The sequence below is a fragment of the Phyllostomus hastatus genome, unplaced genomic scaffold, assembly GCF_019186645.2.
Source record: "Phyllostomus hastatus isolate PE091 unplaced genomic scaffold, TTU_PhHast_1.1 phas_scaffold_345, whole genome shotgun sequence".
NCBI classification, from domain to species: domain Eukaryota; kingdom Metazoa; phylum Chordata; class Mammalia; order Chiroptera; family Phyllostomidae; genus Phyllostomus; species Phyllostomus hastatus.
The window spans coordinates 2101372-2128612 of NW_025334024.1; the positions used below are offsets into that span (position 1 = coordinate 2101372).

Here is a 27241-nt window from a genome sequence, read left to right on the forward strand (position 1 = left end):
CCCTGACTCTGATAGACGAACAGCCACAGGTCACCAGACATTTGGAGAAAGCCTCCAACAGGGAAGACAGAGACAAAAATACACAAACAAGTGGGAAAAGAATCTGGGGGAGTTATGAAAAATGTAAAGTGCGGAAGAAGACATCAGAGAAGCCAGAAATTACATCTTCACATCAGTTACTACATCCACAAAATGAGAATCAAATGCAATTTTTAAAAAATATCGGACAAAAAGAAAGAGCTCCTGGAAATTAAAAGTATGAGTGGCTAAAATCACAATTTTGGTGAACGAGTTGGAAGATAAGTTCAAGAAAATCCTTCAATAAATTGGAACAAAGAGGTAGGCAAAGTAATAAGGAATACTGAGAAGATTATAGTCATCCACAAGGCCCCAAACCCATATATTAGGAGTCCCAGAGATCAACGGAAAAAATCGCCGAAGGTGTAAAATAAAGGAGAATCCCAGAAATGAGGCACGTGAGTGTGCGGGCTGAATGGGCTCACAGACACTTCGCATGACAAAGAAAAAGGACTCAGACTGAGACATGGCATTGTGAAAGCTTAGAAATCCACTGAGAACGATCCAAAATGCTCCCAGAGAAAAAGAAAAACAGATTGCATGTGCAAGACCGAGAATCAGAACAGCATGAGACACTTCTCAACAGCAACACCAAAACCTGGAAGTCAGTGGGAAACTGTCCCACCCCCACCACCAGATTCTGAACAAAAGTAATTATCAATCGAGAATGCTACGCACAACCAATTTATTAATCATCAAATCATCAAAACTGGATCTTCCATGCATCCTTTCTCAGGAAGCTACTGCAGGATGCACTCCACCAAAAATGAGGGAGTAAACCAAGAAAGAGGAAGAGACGGGGGAGATCCAACACAGCAGAGGCAAAGGAAATTTCCAGGAAGAAAGGGGGTTACTATGACTGTGGCTGTGTATATATATATATATATATATATATATATATATATATATCCATCCCCATAAGTATATATGACTTACAGAAAGCAATAAATGAAAATATACAAATATGTAAAAAGTATGTATATGTGTGTGTGTGTGTCTATATATATTATTTGTAGAGTTTGTTCATGTGAAAAGCTGCATTGTATTTTCCTGAGCATTTGTAAGGGGGGGAAAGAACCAACCAGTGATTTAAAAAAAACTCTGCAATTGCAAAAATGAGGCAACTACTAAATCAAGTTGTGTGTGAAAAGAATCAGAGTGCATTGCTTGGCTACACAGTAAGCAATGCTTAGTCTTTTAATAATGAAAAACTGACCATGGTTAACAAAGGTACTGTGACAAAACACTGGAGCGGCTAGGGAAGGTACGAGGGAGAGGATTCTGAAAGACTGAAAATCTTCAGGAGCAACAGTAGGAAGTCAACAGACAATGGCTAAAAGCGGTTAGGAATCGAGAAAGCAGTGAGAGCACACATGCAGCAACTCACTGACACCTTAACCTATGGCCACGTAGTATCTTTTACAGGTGAAAAATTTCAAGGGGGATGGGAGGGAAGACACCTTTATGAGAAAATTCTCACAATGGTTTATATTATCCCTTTTTTCCAGCTTCAAACACCAGGGCTCAGAGAGGCTTTCTGCTTCATGGGGTGGGGATCCGAACCTAGCCCCCCTCCCCCAGCCCCACGCAAAGCCCTGATCCTCCAGGACCATGCCCCGAGGAATGCTCAGCCCAGGTACTTAAAAGGCTGGTGGGGAAAATACAAGGGGGGGCGGAAGTGGCAGTCAGTGGTCCCCTGTGGGGCTCGGTGGGGAGGAGCTTCCCAGAGGAGGCCTCTGACGTGGGCAGACTGGAGGCAGGAGAGGGGGACTGTCAGACGCCACTCAAGAGGCTGAGTGCAGCTCAGGCAGACTAGCCAGGAAGCAACCCCAGAGTCGGGAAGGGGCCGAGAGTCTACAGAACCCAGTGGGAGGGGCAAACTCGGCCTGCAGGGTCACCTTCCTGCCACCCAGGTGAGAGGGCATTTGGGCACAGGCGGTATGTTCGGCCTCACGGACTGGGAAAGCACGAGGACCCACCCACCTGCTGGTGCCCACCTGCACGGTCTTCCAGCCTTGGGGGTAGATCCCAATCTCCAATCGTTCATCACGGGAAGGGCTTTTGTTTTTTGAAAATAACAGACTATTTTTAGAGCAGTTTTGGTTTAGAGAAAAACCGAGTGGAAAGTATAGAGCTTTTCCATGCACCTCCTCACCCTCCACTAGACACACTTCTCTGCTGCCTCACGTTAGTGCAGGCTCGTCACGCTGATGAGCCGGTGCTGACCACTGGGAGCTGGACTCCACGGTGCAGGGGAGTCTTGCCGCTGGACATTTCATGGATTTGGACAGTGCAGGACCATGTGTCCCCGCCATGGTGGTGTCATAGTTTCACTGTCCTGCCCCCTCCTCCTGCCAACCCCTGGCCACCACTGAGTTTTTTACTGTCGCCATGGCGTTGCCTTTTCCAGAACGTCACGGAATTGGAATCATACAGCATGCAGCCTTTTCAGGCCGGCTTTGCTCACCTAGTGACCTGCATTAAAGCTTTCTCTGTGCCTTCCTGGACTCGTGCCTCCCCTACTGAGGGCATCTTTGTTGCTTCCAGATTTGGGCAATTATGAATAAAGGGAAAGTCGTGTTCACATAAAAATGAGTCTAATCTCAGAATAAAGAATGTTGTTTCAATCAAATATTTATCTTTAAAACTTCCCTGTGTCAGCTGCCTTCTCCGTTTGGGACACCTGGACAACCCTCCTGGACCCCGCAGTGAGGAACTCGGGTCACCGTGTCTGAAGGGCGACGTCAGCTGACGTTTGCTGAACCCACAGGACACGGTGCCAGGTGTTAACCGTTCACAACAGCACGTGGACTCAGGGAACTGAGGTGATCTGTCCAGGGCCACACGCTAGGAAGAGGTGGAGATCCGACCCTCCCCACCTAGCCATCCCCAGGGCTAACAGGGGCTGTGGGGACATGGGAGCCCCCTCCTGACTCCTTGTCCTTGTCATGAGGGGGGCCACAGCTGTGCTGTTGGCCAATCAGTGCAAGTTTGGGAAGAGAGGCTGGTCCATAGACCTCAGTCAGGCGTCCCTTCTTCTGGAGGTGTGCTGGTCCCACACTGTTCCCTCTGAGCCACACTCCCTAAGGAGACAGGCTCTGCCCACCTCATCACCCTGACCTCACCAGGGAGGGCAGCCTCACCCACCTGCCAATAGGAATGACACCCCAACTCTGCCGAGTGCCTTCTCAGAGCTTCCATAGGCCCCTCACATGGTTCTCACAACAATCTGTGAGGGGGATTTTACTATATCTTGCCATACCTGTTTACTGTACCCATTTTACAGATGCAAACAGAGATGTGGTGAGGTTGTCACTTGCCCAAAGATGTGACATTGAGGAAGAGGCTGAGTACGACCCCTGCTGGGATTGTCTGATTCCCCAGCCCACATCCGGATGATTACTCTCCACTGCTCCCCACCCAGCATTGGGGGCCGGTTACTGGACCGTGGCAGGACCCTGGGTTTCATTCCGAGGAGGCCCGCTGCTGCTGCTAATACTGCTGATGGCAAGCGCTGCCTCCTCCTGATGGTGAGCAGCTCAGGTGTGCAGGCTGAGCAGCTCCCAAGGGCCAGTCCCCTGTCCGCAGCAAGCAGGGACCACCTGTGCCCCCCAACCCAGGTTCGTCCATTCCCTGCTGCCCCTCCCTCTGATCCTCCCTCCGGATGTAAACAGGGGAAGCAGGAACAGAACCGCAGGACAGAGAGGGTGCTACTCTGTATCCCGCCACCTGGGGGGCACCTTCTCTGGACCCACACTCCCCTCTCCATCGCCCAGCAGGCACTGAGGCTCATCAGCTGCCTGAGGCCCACAGGGCTGGCCTCTTAGAAGTCAGGGATTAAGAGATGCCTGTGAGGTGGGGCAGTAGGGAGTGTGGGAGGAGGAAGGAAAGGATCCATCACTGGTGTGGCTGGAAGTCAGGCAGGTCTGGGCTCAGGTCCTGGTCTTGCAACCCCGGACAGACTCCCTGACCTCTCTGACCCTTGCTTTGTCCATCTGCAAAATGGGGATAAAATTATTTCCCTCTGAGCTTTAAGAGAGGAGGACAGCAAGGGGATGGAGAGCCAGGCTGACAGTTAACAGAGTGAAAGCTTGCACAAGTGACCTAACTTCACTGTGCCTTAGTGTCCCCTTCTGTGAAACAGAGTCAATGACAATACCCACCCCCAGGCTCGGGTTCTCATAAGTGGATGGGCACAGAGGGAGGCCGTGGAGGGCTCCCCACAAACAGGGTGCTGTGGTTCTCCAGGCAGCACCAACGCCACCTGGGAATTTACTAAAATGCAGATTCTTGGGCTGGACCCAGGCCCACCAAACTCTAGGGGAGAGTGGACAGCCAGGCATGGCATACACCTTCCAGGTGACTGTGATCTCCCTCAGGGTCCAGAACACAGGATGTCCCATGAGCATCCCCTGGGGAACTTGGCAAACTGATCACTGATGCCCAGGCCTCCCGGAGACACAGATTCAGTGAGTTAGGGGTGAAGGTCCGCAGGTTCTGAAGCTCCCAGGTGATTCCTTTTTCAGAACGAACAATCACTTTCTTTTTCATTGTTTTTGAGGACCATCGATCCTGTTGCTGAGAAGCTTTCGGCAGGGGTCCCACCTCCATCTTCACTTCAGATGGGCGGCCTCCCGTTCACACTCTGTGGGGCGCCTCACCCTCGCTGGCCTCTCTTTTCCCTCTGCTGCTGGCGGCCCAGGCTTCAGGCCCAGGGTCTGCATTAAGATGGAGGGTTTGCAGTAGGACAATAGGACTTATGAGCCAAAGTTGTAGGAGGAGAGGTATGTCCACCCACAACCATACACAGGGTCTCCAGACTTTCCCAAGGCTGTCCATGGGCCCCAGTGAGACCCCCACCAGCCTCCGTTTCTGCAGCGCTGGACCGGATGACCTCGTAGGGGAGGGGTGAGGCCTCTGTATGGGGCTCCTGTTGCACAGGGACTGATGGAGGAAGCCACCCACCACACCCTTTGGTTCGAGGCCAGCTCCCCCATTAACCGAGGGGCTGGGCAACTGATGCGCAGTTTCCACATCTACAAAGAGTGACGGTAACAGCTCCTAACCCGCAAGGCCACAGCAAGACCGTGACTGGACCTCAGAACCTGGAGTGGCTGCCATGAGTGAGGGCCTGGTCCCTGTGTGCTCTTCCAGCCTCACAGAGGCCCCCAGGTGCCTGTCATCTCCTCATGGAGGTCCCCCTAGGTCTCTGTCTCTCTTCAGGGAAGACCCCCAGAATCTGTCCTGAGAAAAATGGAAGAGGGGCTGGGAGCCAGCTTGTCCAGCAAGAAGGCAGCGTCACCTCCTTCCCAGTGACCTCTGACCTAGAGCGCAATCACTGGTCGAGGCTCAGCTGCGAGCTTCCCCAAGGCCCCCCGGCCCTGCCCCAGCCTCGGTGGCTTGCAGCGTGGAGAGAACACCTCCTACTCTAAACACTTGTTTGGTCTCTACCACCAATATCTACAACCATGCAGATATCGAACCTCCCACAGGCCAGGGGCTGACAATATATAGAGAATAAGAACCTCTTGGATCAGAGCTTCAGAGAAACAAAGACATTCTGTGAACACCAACACTACAAAGAAAGGCAGAGCAGGGCTTGGGGGAGAGGGAGAGGGGCAGGAATGTGTCAGGACCACCCACACAGGCGACACTGGGTGGCTCCTGTGCCTGCAGACTGACTGTACGCTCACAAAGTCACTGCTGTCTCCATCCTGTTCAGATTTTCCCAACGACTAGCAACAAACCCCATAGGGAGGACTGGTAAGGACTTCTCAGCTTCCAGAGTGGGACACAAAGTCAGAAACCAAAGGCATTTCTGTACACCAACAATGAAATATCAGAAATAGAAATCAGGGAAAAATCCCATTTACTATAGCAACAACAAAAATAAAATGCCTAGTAATACACCTAACCAAAGAGGTAAAAGACCTGCACTCAGACAACTACACAACACTAAGGAAGACACAAACAAATGGAAGCAGGTACCATGTTCATGGATTGGAAGACTTAACATCATCATAATGTCCATACTACCCAAAGCAATTTATAGATTCAACGCAATCCCTATTAAAATACCAATAACATATTTCACAGATACAGAACAAATATTTAAAAAATTTATATGGTAAATTTATTTGGGGTCATAAATGACCCCAAATAGCCTCAGCAATTTTGAGAAAGAAGAACAAAGTAGAAGGGATCACAATACTGACATCAAACTAATTACAAGGCCACTGTAATCAAAACAGCCTGGAACTGGCATAAGAACAGACACATAGATCAATGGAACAGAACAGAGAGCCCAGAAACAAACCCAAGTCTCTATGGTCAATTAATATTTGACATAGGGGGCAGGAGCATAAAATGGAGTAAAAATAGCCTCTTCAGTAAATGGTGTTGGGAGACCTGGACACGTACGTGCAAAAAATTGAAACTCGACCACCAACTTACATCATATGCAAAAATAAATTCAAGATGGATAAAAGACTTAAATATAAGTGATGACACCATAAAAATCCTAGAGGAAAGGATAGGCAGGAAAATTTCAGATATTCCACACATCAATATTGTCACCGATATGTCCCCTAGAGCAAGGGTCATAAGGGAAAGAATAAACAAATGGGACTACATCAAATTAAAAGGCTTCTGCATGGCTAAAGAAAACAGCAGCAAAATGAAAAGAGAACCAATTGTATGAGAAAACATATTTGCCAATGATACCTTGGACAAGGGTTTGATCTGTAAAATATATAAAGAACTCACACAACTCCACACCAGAAAGACAAACAGTCCAAGTAATAAATGGTCAAAGGACGTGAACAGACACTTCTTCAAGGAGGACATACAGAGGGCCCAGAGACATATGAAAGGATGCTCAGCATCATTAGCCATCAGAGAGACGCAAATTAAACCACAATGAGATACCACCTCACACCGGTCAGAATGGCCATCATAAACAAATCAACAAACAACAAGTGCTGGCGAGGTTGTGGAGAAAAAGGGACCCAACGGTGTTGGTGGGATTGCAGATTGGTGCAGCCACTGTGGAAAACAGTATGGAATTTCCTCAAAAACCTTAAAATGGAACTGCCTCTTGACCCAGCAATTCCACTGTTAGGATTATACCCTAAGAACCCTGAAACACCAATTCAAAAGAACCTATGCACCGCAATGTCATAGAAGCATTATTTACAATAGCCAAGTGCTAGAAACAGCCTAAGTGCCCATCAGTAAATGAGTGGATCAAAAACTATGGTACATGGTTTTTTTACACAATGGAATACTACACAGCAGAAAGAAAGAAAGAAGGAACTCCAACCCTTTGTGACAGCATGGATGGACCTGGAGAGCATTATGCTAAGTGAAATAAGCCAGGCAGTAAAAGGCAAACACCATCTGATCTCATCTATAAGTGGAACCTAATAACAAAACAAACAAGAGAGCAAAGTAGAACCAGAGACTTGGAAATAAAGAACAAACTGACAGTGACCAGAGGGGAGGGGGGAGGGGAATACCAGGGAAAAGAAGGGGAAGGGTCATGAAGGAACATGTATAAAGGACTAATGGACAAGGACAATGAGGGGGAGGACAATGAGTGTGGGGGAGTGTGGAGGGCAGGGCAGGGGAGAGCAACGGAGGAAAAATGGGGACAAATGTAATTAAACAAAAAAAAAATTTTTTAAAGAAGCTGAATGGGAATGTAAAGTGGTACAGATACTTTGGCAAACAGCCTGGCTGCTCCTCAAACAATTAAACCCAGAGTGACCACATGACCCAGCAAGTGCACTCCTAGGTGGTGGCCCAAGAGCTGTGAAAGCGCACACTCACTCAAACACGCGTCCACGGGTGTTCACACCAGCGCTACCATGAGAGCCAAAAGGTGGGCACTGACATACACGTGGGTGAGCCTCAAAAGCATCACAGTGAATGAAAGAAGCCAGTCACAAACGGTTACGTATCACACAAAGCCATTTATACGAAATGTCCAGAGTAGGCAAACCCACAGAGAGAGACAGACCAGTGGGTGTCGGGGCTGGGGGAGGGGAGAGGGAAACGCCAGCTCCTATGGGGTTTCTTTCTCAGGTGACGCGAATGTTCTAAAATCGACCGTGCATACGCTGGGAGTCATTAAACTATACACTTTAACTGGGTGAATTGTATGAGGTATGAACCATACTTCCATAAAGCTATTAAAAATAAAGCTGTGGGTTAGTGAACCCCTCCCTCTCTGCAAAGAGCGGGCCTGGGTGAGGCCCAGCCAGCCTTCCCTTGGCCCGGGGAAGGGGTAGAGTCCCTGCCCCTCCTAACAGACCTCACACCTGCCCTGCCCACCCTCCGCTTCCTGTAAACTGCTAACGCCTCTGTTTAATCATAACGCCCTCCTTGCCCACGCCCCTTGGAGGCTCTCACAGGAGGAGTATTTCTCAGAAAGCTTGCTCAGCTGACCAGGGGCCCCTATAGCTGGGGTGTGTTTCCAAGCTGTGCCCCAAACCTCTGCAGAGCACCCCTGAAGTCTGGCCAGAGGACCCCGGTGGCCTATGCAGAGGAGAAGGTTGGGTTCAGGACTCCTTGCAGGACATGGATAGGGAGTGTCCGATTTCAGATGTGACATTCGCCCCCAAGGGCAGGGCTGGTGCAAGGGTCCCTGATTCAGGTGTGCAGACTCGTGGGGTCCATGGCTACAACCGGAGGGTCATGGGGAGAGAAATTTACCTTGTGTTTTCTACTAACCTCTACCTGAGGTGTAGGCAGGCATCAGATCACTGTGGTGTATGGCAATCCTGTGATTTTGTCACCAATAGAAATGGCACGTCCTGTGAGAGTGGCTGCTAACACCCTGAGATAGTGTTACATCCAGGCCTGTCGCAGCTGGAGCAGGGCGGGAGAGCTCAGGATGAGCCTCACACCCACCCTGCCAGACACCGGATGGGCCAGCCAAGGGTGGACAGGGCCAAGGACACACAGTGCTCACAGTCTCTGCCTGCCTCTGTGGCCTCACGAATGCCACCCCAAGCTTGTGCTGGCCTGAGGAAGGGACATCCAGTACTGTCCTTCATGCCCCCTGCTGCTGCCCAGAGCAGGGAGAACACCGAGGCTCCACAGGTGGGGCTGATAAACGAATTGGAGACCTGACTCTTTCTGGGTTCCCCCTACCCTCCATGCCACTTAGCTCCTCCTTCAGGTCCCAGCCCCCAGTCTCTCAGGGAACCTGGCCAGACCCCACCCGAGTCCACTGGCTCAGGGGCAGAGCACTCCCTCCAGGCACCTGCCGCAGTCCTGGCTGCACAGGCAGGAGGGGCCGGGCCCCCAGGCTGACAGGCCCTCGAGGGAGGGGCTGTGTCTGTGCTCTGCTGTCCCCCCCCCCCCCGAGGGCCCAGCACCCGGAGGTCAGCTGGAGCCTGCTGCCAGTGTCAGCAGCACCCGTTCTCACCCACCTCCCCCTGTCCTGTCATCTCAGACACAGGCCAAAGGGGAGAGAGCAGAATGTCTGGTAATCCAGAAATTTCACTCAGCCATCACCAGGAGTTTTTGGGGCCACCAAGAGGAGCAGGAAATTCCAAGAAAATCAGAACAGTGGCTCGGGGACGGAGGCAGAGGCAGGTTTGATGGTGTGAGGCCTCGGTGTTCCCACCTCCTTCCCCAAAGGCCCCCCAGCCCCTGGGCACTGTCCTGGCTCCCACTGGGGCCAGGCTGTCCCCCTGTTGGGCATAAACAGACAAGGTCACCTGAGACCTCAATGAAGGGAGACGAATCAGGTGACTGTGGCACCCACCCAGCAGCAAATACACCCCCCTCTCAGCTACAGTGAGGGGGTCACAGTTTCATTGGCGCTGCTCCTCACTGCAGAGGAGACTGAGGGGATCCCCACTGGAGAACTGCCCCCCTCTCCGAGAGCACATTGTCAAGAGTGACCCCTGCTCCCTCAGACCCTCCCCAAACCGCACCCCCCAGCCCAGTCCCTACCCCAGGCTCTTCTAGCACCCTCTCTCCGAGATCCCCTGGGGAGGGTACGATCCCCTGGGGAGGGGCTGGCCTCGCTGCAGCAAGGACTGAACTTGATTGTTCCACCCCAGGTGAGCTCCTGGGTCTTGGCCAGAGGGCTGCTGCACCCCAGAGGGACTTCTGGGTATTTCCACAGGATTCCTCCCCTCTGGCTGCTGTGGGGGTGGGGAGGCCTGGGGTGGGGGTGCTGCTGCCTTCCTGAGGGTCAGAGGCACCAGGGCTCGCCCACCCTATGATGCCCACAAGCTCAGAAGCACCCAGACAACTGCCCACCCCAGCATGTCCAGAAGGCAGCACTGTTGAGTGTTACCTCAAAATCCCCCACACTCCAGGGACCCAGTTTCTAGTTAATGCTCCTCACAGTCCTGAGGGGCAGGTGCAGGACTGGAAACTGAGGCAGAGAGGGGCACTGGAACAGCCTGGGCGCTCAGCCCCCACTGGGCCCTGCTCCATACTGGGTCTATGTGACCACAAGCACTGCCTCCTCCTCGGTGCAACAGGGCGCCCGGCTGTAGAGGCTGCTGCGAGGACGTGGAGGAGAGGTACTGACTGTGCTCAGCCCAGGGCTGCTGCAGTGCAGGTGGGCAAGACCTGCAGCTCCAACGGGGTAGGCAGGGGAGGAAGCATCCGAGCATCCCTGGCAGCAGGAGCAGCAACTTCTCCCCCCTCCTCAGCTCTCTCCTCTGTCCCCTCCGAGCTCCCCGTCTCCACAACCCACCCCATCTTCCTGTCTTTGCCCCTCACTGCCTTCCTCTCCTTACCCGCCCCCCCTCCCTTTTCTCTTCCCTCTCTCCTGTCTCTCTGTCCTCCCTCCCTCCCATTTGTCTCTCTCCTCCATCTTTGTCTCTCCCTGGACCCCTCCCACTCTCTCCACCAATTTCCTCCCCTGGCTGGCATATTCCTACTTCTCCTCCTGCTGCGCAGTCTCCGGCTAATAGGACACGGTGCCTGTGAACACCTCATGGTCCCTGTCACCAGAGTCACCTCCAGCTGGAGAAAACCCTGACCTCTACTACAGTTCTGCCACATTCTCTTGAGGACACACACACACAATTTCCTCCGACTTAGGCCCTGTACCGTGGATGCGGCCACTTAGCCTCCACACAGGGAGCGCAAGTCCCCCCTCTGTCTGTGGGATGCTGGAGCTGAGGGAGATTCCCAGCGAGGCTGTGGGCTGGGGCCTTCGTCCCCAGTGAGTTTGCCTCCTGTCTTGCTGCTCCTGACAATCGAGTTGATTCTGTGTAGTCCCGAGGGGTCAAGCCGGGCCTCCAGCGCCCAGGAGGGTCTGACCCCTGGATGCGGTCACTGGTGCCCTGGCACAGCCAAAATCACACTGGTTCCCAGGTGGCCTTGCTCCCTCTGGTTCTGAGCACTTAATAATGCTTCTCCAGGAGCATCTGTGGTGCCCTCAGTCTCAGGTCCCCACAGGAAAGTCACTTTCCCAGAGGTTTTCTAAGCTGCCCCAGATACCCATCCAGTCTCTCCGTTAGCCTGGCCTGGCCCCCCTTCCCATCAGCATTAAAACTTGAGCCATGTCCCCCACAGAACCCTGTGGCTATCTAGTCACTGCTGTCCCTAGAGCTGGCGCACTGCCTGGTACACAGTTGGTGCTCAATAAATATCCCCATGGGTCCCAACCTCCCTGCAAACACCATGGCTGTTCTTTCCCTGCTGGTAGAGCAGACCCTGAATGCAGCTCATCAAAGCCTCTGCAGAGAGAACTGGACAGGATCACCTGACCTCTTGGCCAGTGGGGAAGCACCTACTGTGTGCTTGGCACCATGATAGGTACTCTAGGGACAAGAAAAAGATGCCCACACAGCTTATGTCAAAGAATCCACCACCCACTGGGGGAGGCCGCATGCAAACAGCCATTGTGGGGGCTGCTCAGAAGTCAGGTGCTGGAATCTAAGTCACTGGAGGATGGATCTACATTATATTAAAAAAACCCACCCTAACTGGTGTGGCTCAGTGGGTTGGGCCTCATCTTGCAAAGCAAAAAGTCACCAGTTCGATTCCCAGTCAGAGCACATGCCTGGGTTTAGAGTCTGGTGCACTACCCCCTACTCTGGGCGTGTGTGAGAGGCAACCGATCCATGTTTCTTTCCCTCTCTTTCTCACTCCCTTCCCCTTTCTCTAAAAGTAAATAAACAGAATATACTTTTTAAAAAACCTTACAACTCAACACTAAAAAGAGAAATAACCCAATTTTAAAATAGTCACAGATCTGAAGAACTATTTCTCCAAAAACATACAAATGGCCAATGAGCAGATGAAAAGATGCTCAGCGTCATTAGGGAAATGTAATCAGAACCTCAGTGAGATACCACTGCACACCCACTAGGACGGTCGTGATCAAAAAGACACAGTAGCAGGAGTCGGTGAGGACGCGGAGCCGCTGGAACCCTCGCACGCTGGTGATGGGATCGGAAAGTGGGGCAGCTGGCCTGGAAAACGGTTCCTTGGACAGGGAGAACACGTGACCCAGTAACTCCATTTGCAGATATCCACCCAAGAGAATAGAAGACACACATCCACATAAACATGTGTACGAGAATGTTCTCAACAGCACTATTTACAATAGCCTGAAAGAGGACCAACCCAGAAGTCCATGAACTGACGAACAGATAGACAGAATATGGTCCATTCACACAGTGAAATATTATTCAGTCTTAAAAGGAAATAAAGTTCTGGTACATGTGACACGAATAAACCTTGAGAACATTACGTTCAGTGAAAGAAATCATACACGATGATTCCGTTTGTGTGAACTATCCAGAACAGGCAGATCCGTGGAGACAGAGAGTAAACGGGTGGTTATCAGGGGTCAGGGGAGCTGACCGCGATGGGGAGGGGCTACGTAGCACACTCGGGGTTTCTTTTCCAGGTGACAGAAGTGTTCTAAGATTAGGAGTGGCGCCAGTTGCACAATCTTGTAAACATGTGAGAAACCACTCAATTGTACAGTTTAAAGGGTGACTTTTATGATGCATAAATTATATCTCAATAAAGATGATACAAAAAAATGTCACTGTGACACCATCTGTCTCCTCTCAGGGGACAGGCTCGATCGGGCACAGCCTCCGGGACACAGCAAAGGAAAGGGGGAACTGCCGAGTGCACAACGGGGGCTCTGATCTGCCACTGGTGTCTCTGAGGTTCCCACACCACAGTGGTGGCAGCAGGAATGACAGCTTACGTATGGAGCACCTGTGTGTGCCAGGCGTGCGCTCGGAGACCCTCACCTGGTCTCACTTCCCACCCTCAGGAAGAGCCCATGCAGGCTTGGGACGGAGGAACGGGAATCCGAACTCAATTCTACGCCATGCGATTCCGAGGCTTCTGGAGCGTAACTTGAGCGCGTCACTCCAACTCGCCCACTCACTGCATCCCGCCCCGCCTGGCTTCCTGTCTATAAACTCGCAGGCACACTGTCCTGCGGACCCGGCCTCACCTTACTCAGCCTCCAAGTGAGGTGAGGGCGTGGTAACGCAGCGGATGAAAACGCAGCGGGTGGCCACCCGGCCACCACAAACCAGTGTTGGGTCTCGGTCCAAACTCCGCCCTTACTGTCCCCCCACCTCCTACCAGGTACAATGTCACCCTTGGTCTGACTGCACCTCCCACGACCCAGCTCACATCAGCCATGCCTCCTGGTCCTCCTCTCCAGCGATGCTGCCTCCCCTGTCACTATGCCCTGGAGCAGGGTGGTGCCCCCTTTAGATCGAGACTTGCAACCCCCACCTCACCCTTGCCTGGCCACATGCAGCTTGCCATGTGACTCTTAGCCCCCATGCCTACTCCTCCCCCAGGGTGGCCTCTCTTAGATAGGAGCTGGCAGTCCCGGGGTCTATCCTCCTGCTCAGCCCACCTCCTAGCTCCTGGGGTTCTGGTCCTCTCCAACCCACTGCACCCATCCAGATCCAGGCCATCATCCTCTCTCCGCTGGACACCTGCTCCCCCAATATCCCCCCAGCTTCCAGCTCTACCCCCCTCCCATTTCCTTCCCCACCCAGCAGCCAGGTGATTACCTAAAAACAACCCTACAATGACCACAGGGCCCAGCAAGTACACTGCTGGATATTTATTCCAGAGAAATGAAGGCTTATGTTCACATAAAAACCTCTACATGGAGGTCTGTAGCAGCTGTATTCCTCATAACCCCCCAAAAGAAATACCCCAGATGCTCCTCATCCGGGGACTACCTAAACACACGGTGGTCCATCCACACCATGGAATACTAGGCAGCAATGAAAAAGGAACAAACTATTGACACAGTAACGACCTGCACGAATCTCCAAAGAAATAGAGTGAGTGAAAAAAGCCAACCCCAAAGATTAGATACCATATGATTCCACTTATAGAACATTCTTGGAATGGGGAGCAGGCCAGGGGTGCCCAGGGGGAGGAGATACAGGGGCGAGAGGGAGGCAGACATGGCTGTTAAAGGATGAGTGGGGGAGTCTTGTGGTAATGGAACATTTTGTGTGTGACTATACCAATGTATCAACACTCTGGCTGTGACATTGAACTAGAGGTTTTTCAAAGATGTTACCACTGGAAGAAGCTAGGTATAATACCCAGGGGATCTCACTGTATTATTTCTCACACCTGCATGTGAATCTATAATCATCTCAAAATAAAAAGGCTTAATTAGAAAAACACAAACACCAGATAGTGTTGCTGCCCTGCTCAAATTGTTCAGTGCCCTTCCCTGGCCTCTCGAAAAATACAAAGTCCCTCCCATGGAAGATCTCTGTGCTCAGACCCCTGACACTCTCCCCCTCAGCCTGCTGCGGCCACATGCCTCTTCCTTTGGTTCCTGGAACAAGCCAAGCTTATTCTGGCCTCGGAGCCTTTGCACATGCTGTTCTCCCTCCCCGCACACTCTTTCTCCCACGTTCCCCATGATGCATATCCTCTGGCTCTCCACTGATTTGCATGCATCATTGACTGTCCAACCTTGACTTCCAGAGCTATCCCCCTCCCCTGCTACAGGTGCTGTGACCATACTAGGGCCACAGGGAACAACCCTGCAGACCAGGTCCCTGCCCTCTAGGAGCTTTCCATCCAAGGGGAGGAGACAGCCACAGAAGCCACTAATCACAGGACACAGGAGCACACGCAATACCAGAGGGCCCAGTGGCACTGCAGAGGGCAGAGGAGGGATGCCCTACAGCTGGCAAACCCACCCTTACCCCACACCACCCTCACCAAAGTGCATTTCAACTATTGCTCCCCCTGTCCCCGGGCTACCCACAAGCAGCTAGGCATCTGAACTCAACAAATGCCCAGGGGCAGGGCCACAGAAAGGTTATGCACAACAGTTAGCTGGACAGTCTCCAGGCTGGCAGGGGGGTACAAGCTCATGGCCCCTTGGCTTTGGTTTTACAACTAGCCTCCAAGTAAGATGAGGGTGTGATACCTGCTTACCAGGTAGCACCCTTCTCCCCACTCCCACGTATTCTTGGGAGGAGCCTCTTGCCTCCCTTAATTCCTGAAACCCTCCCCGCTGAAAAGCCTTCTTGGGCCTCCCTACAGTCAGACTGCTACCCCTATACCTAGAAATATTGTTTATAGTGTTCCTCACCCCTGACACATGGACCGACTGGGAGGGGCACAGGTGCTTCTCAAAGTGTGTCCTTAGGACCCCTGCGTTGGGTGTGTGACTGTGCCACAAACTCCTAAGCTCTCTTCTGAGGAGCTTGTCCAGAGGCCCGGCCCGGGCCATTCAGACTGGTGAGCACACATTGCTGAGTCCCTGTTCCCACATCTCCCACTGTGCCCCCCCCGGCCTTTGCTTTGGACCCACAGGCCTGCAGGAGTCTGCTGGCTCTGCCCTCCTCCCATCTCCCACTTGCTGTGCTGCTGAGACCCATCTCTGCACATGTAAGTGCCTGTGGAGAGTGGAAGGGCTCTCTCATCCTAGGACCCATGGATAAGTCCCAGAGAGTCTGTGAACCCAGTAAGTGTCCACAAAACATCACATGTGTGCAGGATATGCTTGTGTCCTGGGAGGGGGCCCACAGCTTCATCACACTCTCAGAGGGGCCTGGAAGAACACACAAGTTTATGGCTGGCTGGGGAAGGCCCACCAAAGGCCAGGTTAGGAGAGCATGGCATCAGCCTTCCCTGCCTCTCCTGCACTGTGAGGCCCTGGGCTCCTCTCTGGGCCTCTCAGCTTCCTCATCTGTCAAGCAAGGAAGTGGCTGGAATAACTGCTCCATGGCTGGATGCTGGAGACGATTGTGGGGCCAGCCGAGCCCTGCTGTGCACGTATGTCCTCATCAAGCCACATAACCCCATGGGTCTCATTTTTCTCATCTCTTAAATGGGAGCACATGGCTTATCTCAAAGCACTGTTTTAAAGAATAAAAGAAATAACATGCACGGTAAAATTCTGCACTCAGAACAAAGTGGGCATTTAAAATTCTTTCACAGGGATCTCCCTGGCTTTGTGATTCTGGGTTTCACTTACATGTTTTGGTGATGGGGACTACTTTGTGTGGTATCGGAAAGTCCCTCGAGAGCGGGCCTTGAAAGAGGCCCATGAGTCTCCACCAGAATGCCAGGGATGCAGGAGGGAGGCATGACCCGATACTAGCGCAGAAGGTTCCTATGGGAGATCAGGCCTAAAGAATGCATTGTACCCCTTGAGGCTTGCTTTGCTTTGTATAGCCCTATTGATATAAACCAGATGCTTAAGTTCAAAATTTATAGGAGTGAACTCCTAATCTCATGAACCACACCTTAGCACCTCTGGCATCAGCATGTCTAACAGCTGCTGACCTGAGGCAGATCTCTGTATTTTCTCAATTGTTATCTATAGATACTATCTGTTTTCTGTAACTGTGGCCTGTAGACATTGATTGATGAGCTATGCATGCATACTGTATACCCCTATGCATACTGATCCCAATAAAAGCCATTTTGGAGAAGGGCTTGGGGCATTCTCCACTAGAGGGAATCGCCACCCCCTTCCCTGCCAGAACAACAGATTGTGTCCAGGATGACTTATTTCTCATCCACAGTGGCCAGGAGGGCTCCGCAGGATGCGGCATCCCACATTTTGGAGTACTTTCAAAGTGAAATCTGTGAGACACTGTAGTGAGTTGAATAGTGACTCCCCCCAAAAAAGATACATCTACACCCTAACCCCTGGTACCTGTTAATTTGCCCTTTGCGGATGCAGTGAAGTTAAAGATCTAGAGATGAATTCATCCTGGGTTTTGGCTGGGCCCTAAATCCAATGACAAGTGTCCTGCTAAGACAGGAAGAAGAGAAGACACAGACACAGAAAGCCACGTGGTGGCAGAGGCAGAAATAGGACAGTGCTTTTCCTTACTGTAATGCAGCTGTTGTGCTTGGAAGCTCTCTAGTCTATTTCAGTTTTTTAATTGAAGCACAACATTAATTTCATGAGCCACTTGACCCAGAGTTTGCAAACCTCTGTCTAGAGCAGCAACTCCTGGCCCTGGCTGCCATTGTCACAAACACAGGGCGGATGCCCCCCTTCAAGGTCCTGCTAGAGTGGTGTAGGATGGAACCCCAGATGCATCCCCGTGATTCTGATGAGCAGCTGAGGATGCTCTGGAAGAGAGGTCCTCAACCTGAGCTGCACATTAGACCACCTGGGCAGTTTACAAAACACCCTCAGTGCCAGTCTACATACAGACCACCTCACATAGCCCAGGCATCAGTGTTTTTCAAAGCACCCAGATGACTTCATGCAGAGCCAAGATTAGAACTGCTGGGCTAGAGCGGTTCTCCCAGCACTTGAACCTCCTGGGCATCTCCCCAGCATGTGGACCCTTGCCCTGGAGGTCTGCATTGGGGCCTGAGAGTCTGCATTTGTAATTGTCTCCCAGAGGACCATCTTTGGTGATTCTACTGTGCCAGGGGTTAATAGGCACTAGCCTAGAGCCGTGCTTCTAAAGGTGGGCCCCAGACTAGCAGCCTCAGCATCCACTGAAACTTGTAAGGAATGATAATTCCAGGGCAAGATCTCAGGGGTGGGGTCAGCAATCCGTTTCGCCTGCCTTCCAAGCGAGCCTGATACACACTCAAACTTGTGGAGCACTGGCCTAGAGTGACAGACAGTGGCAAGCCAACACCCTGCCCAACTCCTGTGCTCCTCCAGCTGCACAAACTGACCCTTGAATCTTTGGCGGGGGGGACCTCCAAAGCACCAAGGGACCGCTGTGGGCCCCTAACACCTGTGACATCCCTTGGAAGGCAGGAGATGGCATATGTGGAGAGGAGAAAAGTGTTATGATTCCATCATAGAAGTGAGAACACTGAGGCTGAGAGGACAAGCCTTCTCCAAGGTCAGCAACTTCAGTCTTGGAGCAACAGCTGCCCTGCCTGCCCTCCCAGATTCAACCCAGGTGTGCGCTCCCTGGGTACCCGTGCTGCTCACTCAAGGATGCACACACTCCCTTCCCGTCTCAGAACTCTCGCCTGCGGTAGTGCCATGCAGGGCCCCTAAAGTCTAGCAAGAGAAACTCCTAATTATTTCACATATTTTAGTTTTGCATCCAGACTGCATATTCTTTTTGGTAGAAGTCATGTCATTCTTTTTCTTATATTTTATTTTTTATTTGTTTGTTTTCCCCAGTAGCCTACACTACTGCAAACTATGTACTGCATATGTAGTGCTACAGAATGAATCTGTGTCCCCAAAATTCACATCTTGAAATCCAAACTCCCAATGTGTCAGTATTAGGAAGGCACTCCACTTTTTTAGAAAAGACTGATAGGATTAGGCTGAAAAATAGGCAAAGACCCCCAGGGTTCATAAAGGTGGAACCCCCATAAACGGAGTTAGTGCCCTCATAAAAGAGACCCTAGAAAGCTCCTTTGTCCCTCCCACCGTGTGAGGACACAGAGCAGTTGGCAGTCTGTAACCCGGAAGAAGGCCTTCACCAAACACCAAATCTGTGGGCACTTTGGCCTTAAACTTCCAGCCTCGTGAGAAATGAATGTCTGATGTTGATAAGCCCCCAGCCTGTGGTGTCTGAACGGACCGAGACACAGAGTCAGTGCTCAACAAACATCTCCAGGGTAACTCGCTGAAGGTGGAGCTGAGCTTTTCTGTGTTTGTGCCTTGAATATAGTAGGAACTCAGGAAGCGCTTCTCAGTGACTGAATGAATGAAGCCAAAGAAAAGGTAGCAATAAAGAGATAGCAAGAGAGTAGATGAAAGGGCATTTTCTGCTCATCTTTGCTAGCACTTTGCAATGAATGCTGCTCTTTAAATAGTGCTCCAAAAATGCCTTCTGATCACAACTGGTTTCCACCATCAGACTATTATTACTCTATTACTCACTGTATTCGACACCATCCATCTTACTCTGGTAAAATGCTGGCAGAGACTCTTATGACCAATGACAGAGCCAATAACAAAACAAAACAAAACTGATCAAGTATTTATAGCAGCAATGCTTTAAAGAGAGTTTTACATTTTCCCTTTAATGTCTATGTCTAGTCCTAAGTTCTTGCAGTGAGGTGGGTATATGAAAAGATGGCAGTGGATGAAATTATCAAATGCTACTACATTTCCCAGTTCATTCATTCCACAGATATTTACTGAGGGTCACTAGACGCTGGCACTGTTTTAGTCCCTGGACACACAGCGGTGACCAGCAGAGACAGCAGATCCCTTCCTGCAAAAAGCTTACTTGCATTCCGCCAGCACTGTCCAACATGGTATCATTGCTACTCACATGTGGCTACTGAGCATCTGAAATGTGGCCAGCGTGGCTGAGGCACTAAATTTATAAATTTTATTTTATTTTAACTCATTTAAATTTAAATTCCAACAGTCACATGAGGCCAGCCACTGGATTGGGCAGGGCTGGTCTATATGACTAACCCATTGATGCCAGTTTAAAGAGAATAAAGGTAAAATAGTTTTTCATTGCTGCTACAAACAAGATCACCCCTTTGCCTGCTTTAGTTGTGCACTTAAAACCCCCACATGCTCTGTGGAAACTGAGCACATACAACATAATGGAGAAGTAAACCCCAGACTTCCGAGCAACTTCTACAAGTCTTCCTGAAGGACCCCACCCCAAACCCACCTACACCAGCTGGGAGAGGCTCTCCCGATTCAGCAGGGAACACCAGGAAGGCACTCAACTTTTTTAGAGAAGACTGACAGGATTGGGGTGAAAAACAGGCACACACCCGCAGGGGTGGTGTTTCTTGGAGTAAGGAACCCACACACTGACAGAACGAGAGCAGGCAGACTTCTGATAGCCAAGTGTGCAGGAGGGGCCAGAGCCAGGCGGTCACTGGCCAGCAGACGTGGTTTGGCTGGAAGAGACGGCCTGCCAAGAATTAGAGCAGAGCCAGCCTCCCAGGCAGGATTTGTGGGGCGCTCTCCAAGGTGCTGAAGACACTCCTCTCTCCTAAAGGAAGACAAGTGGACCCAAGGGAGCCAGCCCCGTGGTCTAAACCACACAGCCCGTTTGTGGCAATGCCAGAACCCCCAGAACCCCACAGCATCCCCTTCATCGGCCATGTGGCCTCTCACAAACCAGAATACTCCAAATGGGGGGAGCAGCTGATCCAAGAAGGGATGGGCCATTGTGGAAAATTAAAACAATCACCACTCTCTTTGTAGTGCTCACAACTCTAAATATCTTGTCATTTAAGGACACGATCAGTTTTATATGCAAAATTGCCAGCTCAGACTTGGTAGCTAGTTCCCTTTATTGTAGCAGAGGCCTGGAGGAAACTGAGGAAGGAAAGGAGTCTTGAAGAAAAATAGCAGAGGTTCCTGGCCCTCCCTCTAAGCCATTGCCACCCTTTGTTTTTCCAGGGTCTTCTCTCCAGCCTCATGCCCCTTTCCTCAGGTTAGCTGCATTAACTGTTCACGTCAGCTGGGTCTACTCACTAACCCTGGGTAGAGTGGCTATTTTTGGAGGGTGCTGATCCTCACTTCCTCACCAGCCCTGTTAGGCTTCTTAATATAAAGCCCGTCAAATCGCTCCAGGGCTGTGCTGGGTGAGGGAGTCTTCAGTAACACTTCTTTCTCAGCTATTATTGGCAACAAAGAACTAGTTATTTGCCTTTTCCTTCTCCTTTCACCTCATGGAGCCTTCTGCCTCCCCAAAGTGGCTGAAAGAGAATTTCTGAGGAGATGCTTTTATCTCCCATAGCTGAGTGCTCGATTTTTTTTTATTATTTCTAGAAGGAGTTCCGGTGGGCGTAATATGTGGATGGGCCCGCTTCCTCCTAACCTGGACATTTGGATTCAAAAATTTACTTTCACATAACCATGGCAAAGTACTAAAAATATGCTCAACAGCTGTTTATTTTGTTTGGATGAAGGGTTCCCCCCTTCCAAGGGGCGCTGGCTGCATAAACGTGCATTTAAAGTGGAAACGCAGCATTCTGTTCCATCTGTAATCTGAGCCCTCCTCTAGGGCTGGCACTCTCCCTCCCAGGGATGGCTGCGTCTCAGGAGCAGGAATCAGTGGGGATTGGAGTACGTGGCCAGAGAACAAAGCCGGGAGGGTGCACGTGGCTATGTTTTGGGGACAGGATGGAACACGTCTCTGGTTGACAGGTGTATTGTGCGCCTGTGTGCGCAGGCACGGGGCAAGGGGATCTGAATTTCGACTGTGGGCGTGTGTGATTTGTGTGGGTGGAGGGATCTGGGCGGATGAACGGAATCTGTGTATGAGGGGGAGAGGCGGGGTGTGTGAGATGACTCATATTTCTCAGCCTGTGGGAGGGTTTATTTGCTGGGGCTAACTTTTGGTCCCAGGGGTCCTATGCACACGGCACCCAGGAGGAAATATTTACCTGTGCATCTTAGCGTGGGAGTCCAGCAAGTGGAGAAGAGGCAGTGCGACTGGTGGGATCCAAGTGGGGGCGTCTGAGTGCGTGTGTCTGTGAATGTGCCCTTGTCTACAACCCCGGGCTGCTGCACCCAGAAGAGAGACACGGGTGTGGAGGAAGAGGGGCGAACAAGGAGGTAGTTTTGAACCAGGTGGTTTAGAAAGGGGTGTTCCGCACAGAAGCGCAGGCTCTGGAATCGCCATCCTGAGAGTGCATCTGGGCGTGGCCCAGTGCTCATCTGCCTTCTCTGAGCCTGCACTTCCCACTATGGGACATGGGAGGAATAAGGCTGGAACGGAATAGAGATTCAGTGCTATCATTCACGCAAACACTTGCCCGTGCCCTGCACACAGGAAGTGTTTAATGTTGCCATTTATTATCCTTTTCAAAACCGTCATTGTCATGTCTGGCTACTGGCGCTAAAACATAATCACTACATGTGACATATCCTGCACGTGAACTGTAACAAGAAAGCAGTCGTAAATAATAGTGAATGCTTACTGGTCTAGCCACGTACACCACCTCAATTAATCCCCACCTATTTACAGGAATTACTATAAGCCCTTTGGACAGGTGAAGAAACGGAAGCTCAGAGAAGTTAAATAACTTGCCCAAGGTCACAGAGCAAAGGCACGGCTGGGATTCAAGCACAGCAGCTGTAAACTCGACAGCACGTGCTCGACCACCCCACATCCCCCACCTCAGCATCTCCGTGGAGCCACCAACAGACCAAGGAAGCCACTCAGCTCGCTTCACTGAGCAATACCTGACTTGCGCTCATGGGAGGATGAACCCAAAGGAGCAGGAGTTGGCGGAAGTGTCCCCAGTTGAAATGGATTCCATACCAATTCCAGCTAAATGTGGAATACATTTGCTGTCTGTGCATTATTCATGAATATCACTGTTTTCCCAAGTCAGCACTGGGAGCTGGGCTGAAGTTCGGGAGCTTTGCTGAGGCCTGCCCAATACTCGCGTCTCTGGTGCACAGGAAAAGTTGGACTAGACCTTTAACTCATTAAAGGCTCTGCCCTCTCCAAAGGAAGCCTCATCACAGCCCACCAGCCAACTGGGGAGAAAGCGTGGAGATTCACCGTTTTGTTCCAGCAGGCTACAACCCACTTCAGCTCTGCTCGCTGGATGGACTGCGTGAAGGCACACTCTCCATCGTCACCTCCTTCCCAACAAGAAGTGGGGGCCGTGTTCCGGCACAGTGGTCCCCGATGTCTGGGCTTGACCATCCCAGGCCAGAAGGGTCAATTTGATTTTCTGTCATGCCATGTCACAAACCAAAAGAAAGCAGCTGGCCCTGGTGCCCTGCATCTGTGCACCTGCCTCCGCTGGCATACAGGTGGTGTGGTGAGGACAGACTGGGGTTCAAACCCTCAACTCTGCCACAGAGGTGGGGCACCTGGCTCCTGGGCCTCACTACCCACACCTGTAAAGTGGACATGATCCCCTCTATCACATGACACTCAAGCAAGAAGATGCAGAGGGGAAGTGCTCTAGGGAGCTGGCCACTGCTTAGACAGTTGGATGCAGGACAGAGACCCAGGGCAGTAAATCCAATAAAAGAAGTGTCTCTCACAGCAACATGTCAGACCCTAAACTCATGGCCAGCCACAGGATCAGGCTCTCTCTTCCCCCAGCAATCACAATGCGACTGCCACCCTCCTTCTCAAGTGGAAGCTCCATGAGGGCAAAGATATGTCTGCTTTGCTCACTGTTATTTTCCCAGAGTCCAGAGCACCTGCTCACGGCAGGCACTCTGTAGATATTTGTTGAATGAAGGACAGAATTCCACAGGACACTGAAGATGTCCAGAGAGGCAGGCAGCCTGGGGTGTTAGACCTCACCCTCGGATATTCTGGGGAGTTCTTGACTCCTTTCCTCCACATGTTCCCGTATGCAGCCCCCTGCACAAGACTACGAAGTCACTCTCCTGGCTCAGGCACAGCTGGGAGCACCTCGGGAGGGACAGATCTCCAGAGCAGCCTGGCCAAAGCCCCGGGGTGACAACTGCTCCTGGGCTCCCAAAGCGCCCAGCTGGGAGTGCCAAGCTGCTCTACCACCCACCTCAGCCACCCACACCTGCTGCCCGGGCCTCGCTGTGCCTGCACATGGGTGCGTGCACACGCACACACACCCACGACCTGGAACCCGGCAGGTCAGGCTGCTCGCCTGGCCCCCATGGCCCAGGGTCAGGGAACTCTCCAACCTGATCAGTGAAAACAACAACAGCACAGTAGAGGCCACCTGGGACCAGGGCTGGGCAGGGCGATGACAAGCAGGAGCATTATATAATTAACTGCCCCCATGCCTCCTCCCCTTTGAGAAATAATGAACCCTGCCTCTCAGTTGCATAAGCCAAAATAATAATTACTCTCCAGCCCTCTGTCACTCCTGGATGTGGCCGGGGAGCAGGTGTTTAGCACTTGCTTCATGCGACTTGGAGGCAGCGAGCAGGCAGGGAGAAGACCACATATACACTTATATTTCTGTGCCCACCAGAAGCATACAAGTCACTGCTATGCCCCACTGCATGCTTCAAAAATTACAACCGCTTCTAAGAATGAACTCCCAGATTGGGGGCTGGGTGGGGGGTTGCACCAGAGAGCAGGCTTGCTTGGGGTCTGGCTTCCAGGAACAGTAAATGTTCCATGCCTCTCCGCTGCACCAAGGAGTGGATACTAGCATGCCTGGGACAGGGGTAAGCTGGCTGCAAGGCCAACAAAGCTCCCTGCACAAAAATCTTACAGTGGTGGTAGGCAGCTGGTGGACAGCTCCCTGACTTCCTGCACCAGCTCAGCCCTGAATGTGGTGGCATCTTAGAATGAAGGCACAGACTATTCCCTGAACTAATGGGGAAAATGATTCAGCCACTGAACGGTGAGATTCCTGGGCTCTCGCTAAACAGATGGGCCTCCCTCCCTCTCTCCCTTTAGCAGCCTGCTCTGACAGCGCTAGCCCATGTCCAACCACCTAGAAGTTTATTGCCTTGTGTTGGTTTGGATTCGTGCCCCCCGCCTCTATCTTTCCTAGTCGCTCCCTTTCCTTTGGCTTGGGTTGATCAGATCTGTGCGAGGCCCTTTGGCACCGCAGGAAAACAAGAAACAAAGCTGGGGCCTGAGTCCTGGAGGCCCACACCAAGGGAGCTCTCAGTTGTCAACCAGGGGAAGGGGGTCTCTTCTAGCCCCTGGCTGCCCTCAGTGGGTCCTAGAGGAGGCCCTGGGCCCAGTCTGGCCTTTCCCTAAGTCTCTGGCCTGCTCTTAGATGATGCATAGACAGTGCTCAGCTCCGCAGCTCCAGGGCCTGGCTCTGCTCCTGGAAAGCCCCCAACACCATTCAGCTGGCACAGGGGTGCTATCCCCCACCAAGCAGTGGGGCAACCTGTAGCCAGGGCAGCCGGGCCTCCAGGGAACCCCGGGAAATGACCAGGTGCCCAGGGCCCCACTGGAGGGAGAAGCTCAACTTCCCCAGAGATAAACAGAAGAGGCAAGAGAAGGTCCCTCCTCCGCCCAGCCCCCGGCCCGCACCGGCGCACCTACCTCCATCCGAGTAGGTCTCTGTGCCGTAGCCGTCCTGCAGCCCGTTGCTCCAGGTCCCTTCGTACTTGGCCCCGTTGCCCGTGCACTCCCGCACCCCGTAGCGCCCCTTAAATCCGTGCGTCCACTCGCCCTTGTACACCCACTTCCCCTTGCTCTCCAGGCCGATGCCGTGGCGCTTGCCCTGCGCCCAAGTGCCCTGGTACGTGTTGCCGCTGGGCCAGGTGTAGACGCCCAGTACCTCGAAGCCGTGGCTCCACGAACCGGTGTATTCGCCCTGGCCCTTGGGGCCGGTGCAGACGCCATGGCCGTGCGCCTTGCCGTCCTCCCAGCCTCCACAGTAGGACCCTCCATCGTCAAAATTAAACCTACCCCCACTGGACATGCATGTAACTCGGTTTGCAAATCCCGCAAACGGTGAAAAAAAAAATAAGGCTATCAACAAACCGGATTCTTGGTTGGCTGGCTGGTTTTGTTTTGCTATTTTTTAAAAAAAAGAAAGAATGGAGAAAGCAAAAAAACAGCGAGCAGATCCCGAGCGGCGGGCGGCCGAGGAGCCGGCTTCGGTGGAATTTAAGTCAATCGGGGGCGATTATTCATTTTCGAGCTGCGCCGCGGAGCCTGACCAGCGTCTCGCGCTCCCGCTGGAGACAGGACCGGAGGGGAGGAGGGAGGGGGAGGGGAGGGGAGGGGGAGGGAGGGGGCAGGAGCAGCAGCGCTGGTGCAAACGGCTCCACCTCAGCTCGAAGTGCCCCTCAGAGGCGAGCCCGCGGGGCTGGCCACGCAGGCCGGCGCGGGGACCGCGGCTCAGGCTCGGGGCTCAGCCCCCCACCTGCGGCTGCCGCGCTGCGGGCGCCCGAGGGCGGCGGCGGGGCCCGCGGGAGGCGGCACGGGCGGCGGCGCGGGCGGCTGCACCATATTGGGGGCCACGGGCCGGGCCGGGGCGGCGGCGGCAGCAGCAATGCGGCGGGTCGGGCGGCGGCGGCGGCGGCAACAGCAGCTACGACGGCGTGCTTTTTGAGCCCGGCCTGCGCGCTCGGGCCTGCGCGGCGCGCCTCCGCACCTAGTCCGCGCGCCCCCGCGCCGCACCCCGCCCGCCCTCGAGCCCCCGCACCGGCCCCCTGCTTCTGACGCGCCCGCGGCCTGGAGGGGGTCGCTGCCCCACTTGGAGTAGTGCTGGGGCGCCGACAGGACCCCAAGCGCTCCACCTTCATCCCTACCCTGCGCCACTTCCCGCCCAGCTTCCCCTCATTGCCCGTGCCCGCCTGGAATTAGGGGTCCAGCCAGTGCACCCCAACCCCCCCTTTTCCCGGGACTTGGATTTAAAGGGACAGGAACTGCGTAATGGGAAGGCGCCCAGCACCCAGGTACTCTCTACCCCTACTGGGAGCCGCCAGTAAAAACCGACCGAGCAGGCCCGGGGCGCTCGTGGGGCGTAGGGCGGGGTGGGGGTGGGGGGCGCCCGTAAGGTTCCGGTTCCTCAACCACGCTCCTCGCCCCCCCTCCTGGCTCCAATCTGCGACGCCTGCCCAGGGCTTGACTGGAAAGGCTCTTGGCAGACCACAGGTGGTTTTCCCTATGACAGCCCGTCCTTTTCCTTACAAACAGTTTGACTCCATATGTGGAAGGAAGGGAGGGGGAGGAGGCTCTAGTCTCAGAAAACATGCCCCCCCCCCACCCGGTATATTAAAAGAAAGTCTGGTCACACGCACATATCCTGGATTAAAGGTACCCCAATCCCATTTCTCCTCTGCGCCCTGGACAAC

At 52.7% G+C, this 27241-nt stretch overlaps 1 protein-coding gene across 1 annotated transcript in view; it reads right to left on the bottom strand.

Annotated features, from left to right (window-relative positions):
- The window catches only part of JPH3 (junctophilin 3), a 94228-nt gene extending 68091 nt beyond the window's left edge, over nucleotides 1–26137 (bottom strand). Inside the window, exon 1 of the mRNA XM_045818446.1 lies at nucleotides 25479–26137. Coding sequence (XP_045674402.1) covers nucleotides 25479–25860 — 382 coding nt within the window. The 5' untranslated portion in view covers nucleotides 25861–26137. The remainder of the gene's footprint in view (nucleotides 1–25478) is intronic.
- Between the last annotated feature and the right edge of the window lie 1104 nt (nucleotides 26138–27241).